Source organism: Dendroctonus ponderosae, unplaced genomic scaffold (assembly GCF_020466585.1).
Source record: "Dendroctonus ponderosae isolate FM_Combo_2020 unplaced genomic scaffold, Dpon_F_20191213v2 Dpon_F_20191213_4, whole genome shotgun sequence".
Classification (NCBI taxonomy): Eukaryota; Metazoa; Arthropoda; class Insecta; order Coleoptera; family Curculionidae; genus Dendroctonus; species Dendroctonus ponderosae.
This window is the reverse complement of record NW_026018611.1, coordinates 14,491,172-14,500,263: the sequence shown is the minus strand read 5'-3', so window position 1 is coordinate 14,500,263 and position 9,092 is coordinate 14,491,172. Positions and strand designations below refer to the sequence as shown.

The 9,092-nt window shown below is 35.6% G+C and overlaps 1 protein-coding gene across 1 annotated transcript in view; it reads left to right on the top strand.

The window, feature by feature from the left end:
- Positions 1–9,092, top strand: part of LOC109533668 (serine-rich adhesin for platelets) — a gene marked incomplete in the record, with an annotated part of 20,931 nt that overhangs the window by 9,522 nt on the left and 2,317 nt on the right. Inside the window, 1 exon segment of the mRNA XM_048665487.1 lies at positions 7,356–8,323. Coding sequence (XP_048521444.1) covers positions 7,356–8,323 — 968 coding nt within the window.

Genomic DNA, 9,092 nt, shown 5'->3' with positions numbered 1-9,092 from the left:
CCAACAAAGGGTGAGGAGAGTGGTTCCAGGAAGATAGTGGACGACGATTGATGTTCGCGTTCCAGACACAGAGGAACAAGTATTAGACGTAATCAAATCAGGGCCTTCCAGGGGTACTCAGAGCACAATAACTGACATTTTCCCAAGCACCAAATAAATACCGAGGAAGGGCTACATTCCTACCACGTTTGTAAGATACACACAGTACAAGGAGCACACATATGTACAAATGGAGCAGGAGTTAATTAACTGAATACGAGAAGCTGCTTGATATGGGTGGATAATAAGGATATTACACATAGAACAAGGCTTATATTATATATTACACATGCACTAGCTTGTTTGGTAGCCCAATTCGAGGTTATGATAACAGGTTGACATTTCGAAAGTACGTTCCACAGTCAACTAATCTTGTTGAATTTACCGTTTATCCTTGTCTATCTTATTGCCACTCTGTATAATTCCATTGTTACCGGAGTTTTAAATAATTACGAAGCAACAGGTATTTGCGCAATATTAATTATAAAGCAGTTTATCTTGAAAAACATTGCAGCCGTATTTCTGATATAGTTTTTTGCAAATTTCTCAGTTTTTAATAACAATTAATTTATTTTAGTATTTTTTCTGTACTCCTATAACAGCGTCAGACAACACCTCCAGAGGAATAACGCCAATTTTGGATCACCCTGTTTTTGTCGTCAAAAACTGACAAAGTTTCCCAGGGTCACACAAATAGGTGCACTAAAATGAGTTTTTAGATACAGAGTTTCCAAAAGAGTTCTCATATAATTTTCGGCTCAGTTTAAAAGTGCATCTTCATCAATTTATATTTAAGACTTGGTCAGTTTTAGCTTTAAGCCCACGAAATTTGTACACGTTTAACAATATTTACAAGAAACAATAATTTCTTTAGTTTCAAAGAATTGAAACCAATTGCTTCTTCAGCACCCAAGGAGCATATGCCCAAAATGCCCAAAATTCGTCCTTCGAGCCGGATGTAACTATAGCGCTCGAATAGATTTAACTTACAGAAAACCAAATAATGACATTTTTAACTAGCTCAAACTATAAATAGCATTCGGATTTTGTACAAATAATGTCTAAAAACTTAAACATAACGGTTTGTTACGAGTTGGCATTCGAAAACAAATAATTAATTTCCAAATCACCAACTGGGTGTACAGTACAATATTTACTTTTATATTATTTAAAACAATGAAAGTTTGCCCAAGTTGTTAAAATTTGTTCAATGTGAGGTGAAAAGTGCCTTGTCACTTCATAATGCGCTCGCTACTAGTATTGGATTGCTTGTTAGCTCTTTGGAAAAACATATGGGAAAGTAAACATGGTTTATATTTTGCGATTAATTCAATTGCCAATGTTTTGCTTGCAAAGCATCGTGAGTTGGTTTTAGGAATTTACGAAAACCTATAAATAATTCTACCAAGTTGTTATTAACAAATAATCACGTACAAATATTAAATGACGTTGAGAAATTGTTTTCGTGTTTGGATAATATGAACAACGTGAAAATGTTAGGCCCCAAGCAATGATTTGGTGCAATGTAAATTACCGTTATTAATTTTCTGAATCCTGTGCAGTATGCATATGCTGGACTTGCTAGGATTTCTATTTGACTTTGGTAACTTCTAAATTAAAATGGCTCAGTGCTTTTCAAACTCCAACTAAACTTAAAAATTATTTTTCACTTTTAGTTCCAAATTGGGAATTCGCAAACTTATGGTAAACTGGATCACTCTAGAAATGTTTCCTTGCAGTAATAAAAGTACTAGAGGATTTCAGCCCTCAGCTTGTTCTTAGTCAAAATAAGTTTTCTCTTAATACGAAACCTTTAAGTGATTTGCTGTGATGCCCAACATTTTGAGTTCGTATTGACACATTTTTTATCGGTCTGATGAAAAATCACAATTGTCCAGATGTCGAGCTAAAATTTGGCACGAAATCGGCCTTGCATTTAGTCGAGCAGACTGGAATTCATTGTGACCCCTAACTCAAACCCGCAGCTTAAAAACACTTATGTAACTCCTATACAATTCTACTCAATTGTTCAAATCATCCGTTTTTTAATTTAACGTCTTGAAACAACAAGTATAAATTTGTGTTTTCAATGGACCTTAGGTAGGGTGTCAATTTGGAAACTTCCCATCCTTAATATCTTTCTTTCAGTTGAGAATATGAAAAATTGAAAATATTCGTCAATTTTATTTGTAAGGGGCACACTTTAAATGAATATTTTTAATCACCCTTAAAACCTTAAATGGGAAGGGGGTCAAGTGGCACATCATTTAAATGGCGTTCAATTATCTTGACATTAGTTATTACTTTGTTGCTTTTTGTCCAGAGGTTTCCGAGTCATCGCGTTTCAAAGTTGTAGAAACAATTAAATTTACATTCATTCAGATATTGGTTTTCAGGTTAGTGTTTACACAAAAACAATAATATTGGGTCTCCTTGTAATACAAATGATTGGAAGAGTAGGTTACACTGTTAAAATCGTTGAATAGCAGGAAGAAAATTTAATTTAAATATTGATTGATATTGATTATTTTTGATTTTAATCTGATTTCTTATTTATTGATTATTTTACATCGGCAAAAATAACCTTTTATTTGTGAAAGAGAAATTTCGATAATAAAACCTATGTCACCTACTTACGAACTCTATCTTATAAATTATTCAAATGTTGTCAGTTTTCCTGTAAACAATAATGAGGTCTGTATTTGGACTATTCCGTAACATCTCGGAAAACTTCGTCGGGAAATTATCGGCATTCTGCTGCAATTCGCCTTTTAAGATCATCAATATCAGCAGGACTTAAGATGTACTCAAAGAAAAAAATCTAGGGGTGTTCAATCCGGTGATCTTGGAGGCCATTCAATTGGTCCCCTTCTGCCAATCGATCTATTCGGGAATATCTTATCAATGTTTGGGAGGGTTCGAAAATAGACTTTATTATTGTTTACCGGAAATTAGTCAATATTTTTAACTACTTACAAGGTAGTGCGTAAGTAGATCCCATGGGTTTTATTGTAGAAATTTCGCTTCCGTTAATAAAAAGTGATTTTTCTCGTAAGTAAAATAATCAATAAATCCGAAATAAATTGTTTAAACTAGATTTCCTTCCTGTTATTCAACGATTTTAACAGTGTTCCCTACTCTTCTAATCATTTGTATTACAAGGAGACCCAATACAATTGTTTTTGTGTAAACAGTAACCTGAAATCCAATATCTGAATGCCCGCAAGTTTAGTTGTTTCTACAACTTTGAAACGCGATTATTCGAAAACCTCTGAACAAAAAGCTCAACTGATGTAAAAAGAATTGAACCCCCGTTAAAACCATGTGCCACCTCATCCCCCTTCCCATTTAAGATTCTAAGGGTGACATCTACCATTCTTAGGGGGTGGAAACAACCCGCTAAACAATTTTTCGTTTCTGAAACGTATATTAAAATCCCGAAACGTTTCAGTTACCTGCACTATATGTTTCATAAATGTTTATGTAACTGCAAATGTCCGCCCTCAGAAACGTTTTGCTGAAACATTGCAGAAACGTTTCGTTGAAATGTTACTGAAGCGTTGCGCTAGACGTTATTTAAACGCAAATAAATATTTTGTAACAGTATACATGGTGTATCTTTGAAGAGTGCAAATATTTTAATTGGTGGTACATAATGGACCTAGAAGCAGAACTATAGGATTGCTGCGCTTTGAGGACAAAAATATACAACCAGTTGAAATATTTGTACTCATCAAAGAATCCCTATGTAGTTTCATGATTCTATAACATTTTCATAAAAATATTTACAAAACATTTTAAGCTAACTTGTTTAAAAATGTTTTAAATGTACAATCAATAGCCTCGAAAAGTTGATGAATACAGCTCAAATGACATAAATATATACAATAAAAATTTTATTAAATAAATATACAAGAACCAACACAAACACACAAAAATAAAAATAATTTCTAAAACTCAGTTATCTCTAAGCAAAATACCCCAGTCTTCTTTGGAGTTGGGTAAATTCTCAGTTTATAATCAATCATCGTTTTCGACAGCTTCAACCTCAGCCTAAAGTGAAAAAATAATAATACAGCCCCATACAGTGTACAGTTTAAAATGGAGTATTCAAAATATTCAATATATACAGAACTGTTAGTATTATATAGTTTGATTACGTTCTTGTTCACCAAACGCCAAAGATGCCTTGTCGAAATATTTAATTTCTTTTCTTTGTTCGGCTCATTTTATTGCCCTCAAATAATATTCATAAGCCTTTTAGTACATAAATGAACTGAACAACTCGAAATGAGAACAGCACAACATCGTCCACATGGTCTAAGTTAGAGCTAATTTAGCTAAATATACTTACCTATACTAAAGTTTCTACAATTAAAATGTATAGGTACTTACCAATATATTATCACTTATTTTGATGAACCAGTCAAGTAATCTAATAATGAAAAATGAAATAATACAACCTCCCAAATAATGCGTTGTTCGGAGAGACGATAGTGGTTATGTTTTATAAGATAATAAATGCCATGCGCGATGGGATGCGGTAGAACCATGAATCTCATGTGCGCTAAAGACGTTTCTGAAACATTTTTCAAACGTTTTCATGATATGTTACATTTGTGCAATATAACCGCACATTTGAAACGGTTCAGTCATGTTTCATGTTTAGCGGGAAGGAGGCTCAAAATATTCCATGTAGATTTGTAATATCCAATTCTCCTTACAGGCGTTCCTGCAAGTCTTTTTTGTCAACTTCTATGTTCTCTGCAATCTATCTATATATTTTTACATCTATCAGATCCTTATTATTCATACCGTTTTCGTTTGCATGCCCCACAAGCATATAATGCGGATTAGTCAGATTCTTTGCTTGGATGTTGTTTCTGATTATTAGTTCTGAATTCACTTTATTTTGTCGTGTTTCATCACAACTTTTAGTTACAATTGAACCACTTTTTAGGGCTTTTATGATTTGGAAATCGCCTCCAGTTTTAGATGGGTTGATTTAGTTTCTTTTATTTATATTTAGTTCTTCTATTTATTCTTCTATTTATAGTTTCACGTGGATCGATGACATTATTTAGTCTTATGATACTTCCCAAGATGGTCTTTGTTTCAGAAGTATTTTTCTTATTTTTTATCGGTAGTTGACTTGACTGGCCCTTTTGCAAGTACTGTGATAAATGTACGTGCGGTCTTCGACGATCTTCAAATAAATTTGTTTGGATTTTTTTCGAGTGCCTTCTTACAATTATTTTCAATTTAAGTCTTTTTCTAGGGGAAATGTATTTCCAAAAACTACTTACGAAAAACTCAATCAGAAATTCGACAAAAATATTCCTTCAAATGGCAAAATGTATACTGTTTTATCGGTAAATCAACAAATATAACATGTTAATATCATATTCAAATAGACGAAACGTACATGGGCATTGGGCACTGTGAGTAATCGGTTGAATACAATTCAATATATAGAAACATTTTTACGTGAGTTCCTAAAGTAAATATATCAACGCCTGTTTTCTTCGATTTGATAAGAATTTAGTTTCGAAATGCAAATTTGTTTTTGTATTCACAATCATTAAAAATTGATATGCAGCTTCAAAATGGCATAAGCCTAGCAAATACTCGAAAAAATATCATTTTCAACAAGCTTGAAAATGTTTATGGTTCAAATTGAAACTCGGACATCAACATTTCAACCCTTGAATAGTGACCGTTGAAATTGTTGCCACGAAAATGCTGAACAAATGTTCCACTTTGTTGCAAATATCCGCATTGGTTAGAAATATTAAATTTAACAGTTTTGGAATTCTTAGTCAAGATAATCACAGAAATGGGGGAAGTTGACAACATGATTTATTATAAAATGTTTTTATATAATATGTTTCAAAATTTGACTTACTAGCACGCTAACATTGAAAAATGTACGCTTAATTCTCACAGAAAATTGAAAACTTGTAATATTTAACAGTCAAAGCATTAATTGAGAACCTCCTCATAATTATACACCAAAGTGCCTGTTTAAAAAATTAGATTAAAAAATATACGACTTTAAATCGTGAATGTGTTTAGTTGAATGTAATATAATTGATGGTTGCTCATCCCACGAAAATAATGGCAATTTCTGAGGGCACAGTGGCTTCTGGGTGGGAATAACATAAGGTATGCGGATGACACCGTCATTTTTTCAGACAACCTAGCTTCCTTGCAACTCCTAATGGACAGTGTTACATCATACAGTACGGTTTAGAAATAAGCACTGACAAAACAAAGTTCATGATAATCAGTAAAACCTAAAACACCCGCGGTACTACCAATAAAGTACCGGAACTCCTTTAGAAAAAGCCAACAAATACACATACTTGGGCACAAACGTAAATGATAACTAGGACCATCCTGTGGAAATCAGAACGCTTATTGAAAAAGCCAGAACAGCATCTATCAGGATGAAAAAACTCTTTACTAGCCACGACTTACAGCTGGCAACGAAAATTCGCCTATTTCGATGCTACGTGTTTTTTTTATGGGGTTGAATCGTGGAAACTTACGGAGGCCTCCTCCAAAAAACTCGAGACATTTGAAATGTGGCTGTTCCAAAGAATACAACGCATACCTTGGACAGAGAGAATAACCAATACGGAGGTGCTAAGAATGATGGGAAAGGAAAAAGAAGTCCTGAATACAGTTAAGACTCGAAAGCTACAATATCTGAGACATCTGGGACATATGATGCGCAGTGAGAGCAGATATGTCTATTTTCAGAAGATCCTTCAAGCCAAGATATATGGAGCAAGAGCAATGGGCAGAAGGAAAATATCGTGGTAGAAAAATATAAAAACGAAACAAAATTCGAATTGCCAACATGATAGCCAACATCCGGAATGGATAGGCACTCTAAGAAGAAGAGTGGGTTCTGCAATTAGAATATCGTACTCTGCCAAATTATTTTGAATATTTGATAACACTCACCACTTAATCTTATAATTCCTTCTTGAGAACTTCTAGATTGGCTGGCCTGTGAGTCACTTGCAAACTCAGGTTCGGTTATTTTCACGCAGGTCCCATCTACAACTTATTTATTGTATCACAATGTCATTAGCCAAACACAACAGTAGTTGCCTTTCATACACATGAATTAGTTCAAAATCAAGTACACAAATCAGTTTTTCTGCTATCAGTTTGACTGTTTTTCCACACAGCCGTACTAATCGCCATTAAATATATATGCTTTTCAATGTAGCGCAAAATTAAATTATAATGCAAATATTAGGAATAACACAACAAGTTAATAAAAATCAATTCTCAATTTTCAGGCCTATTGCCCCCAATGTCAGGAAGCAGAAGAAGTGATCCTTAATTGCTACGGCAAATACTTTCGTTGCGTCAACGAAACCAATTATTACCAATGCGCAAACTATGGCCCTGTAACACTAGCCTTTTCAAGTCAAGCAGTTCAGACTTGCCCTATAGGGTTAGTGTGTGGTGATGCAAATCCATGGGAGTGCGTAGCACCGGAGGAAAGTAGTACTGAATGTCCTCCAGAAGATGAAACGACAATTACAGTAACACAAACCACATCAAGTGTCCCGATCTCCACGCATAGCTCAAACTTTACCGACATTTCGTTTACGATAACACCTGCGACCTCATCCCCCTCTACGGCAGATCCTTCGGCTTCAACATCCAGTAAATCAGAAACTACAACGTCTGGTTCAACTTCTTCAGCTGAGACTTCGCAGAAAGTCACGTCAAAAATACCTTCTGATCCAGAAATTGTAACAACCAGCAAATCCGAAGTTACTGCAACTAGTAGCACATCAGCACCAAGTACAACAGAAGCAGTTACTTCAAAGTCAGACTCCACGACTCAAACTAGTACTACCGTTGGTGCCACAAGCACAGTACTGGCAGAAAGTACTACAGGAGGAGCTTCCCAAGGGACTGACACAGATAGCACAACAAGCAGTGATTCAACTAAGACAACGGCAGCTTCAACATCCATTAAATCAGAAACAACCACAGCTGGCACAACTTCTGAAGAAGTCACATCTGAAGGTTCATCTGATCCTGAAATTGTAACAAGCAGCAAATCTGAAGTGTCAACATCTGATAGCACAACCGTATCAAATGCAACAGAAGCAGTTAATTCAAAGTTAGAAACGACGAGTCAAACTAGCACTACCGCTGATGCCACAAGCACGCTTCTGGCAGAACGTACTACCGAGAGAGCTTCCCAGGAGACTGACACAGATAGTACCAGAAACAGTGATTCAGCTAAAACTACGGCAGCTTCAACATCCGTTAAATCAGAAACTACCACATCTAGTCAAACTTCTGAAGATGTCACGTCAACAGTTCCTTCTGTCCCAGAAATTGTAACAACCAGTGAATCTGCCGTTACAACCGCGTCAAATGCAACAGAAGCAGTTACTTCAAAATCAGACTCGACCAGTCAAACTAGTACTACCGCTGATGCCACAAGCACTGTCCCGGTAGAAAGTACTACCGGGAGAGCTTCCCAAGAGACTGACACAGATACTACCAGAGACAGTAATTTAGCTGAAAGAACGGCAGCTGCAACATCCAGTAAATCAGAAACAACTTCAGCTGGCACAACTTCTGAAGAAGTCACATCTGAAGTTCCTTCTGACCCTGACATTGTAACAACCGGCAAATCTGAAGTTTCTACTTCTGTCAGCACAACTGCATCAAATCCAACAGAAGCAGTTACTTCAAAGTCAGACACGACGAGTCAAACAAGTACTACCACTGATGCTAGAAGCACAGTACCGGCAGAAAGTACTACCGGACAAGCTTCCCAGCAGACTAAAACAGATAGCACAAGAAACAATGACTTATTTGAAACAACGACTGCTTCAACATCCAGTAAATCAGAAACTACCACACCTGGTCCAACTTCTGAAGAGGTCACAACAGAAGTTCCTTCTGACCCTCAAATTGTAACAACCAGCAAATCTGAGGTTACTACATCTGATAGCACAACTGCATCAAATGCTACAGAAGCAGTTAGTTCAAAGTCAGACTCCACG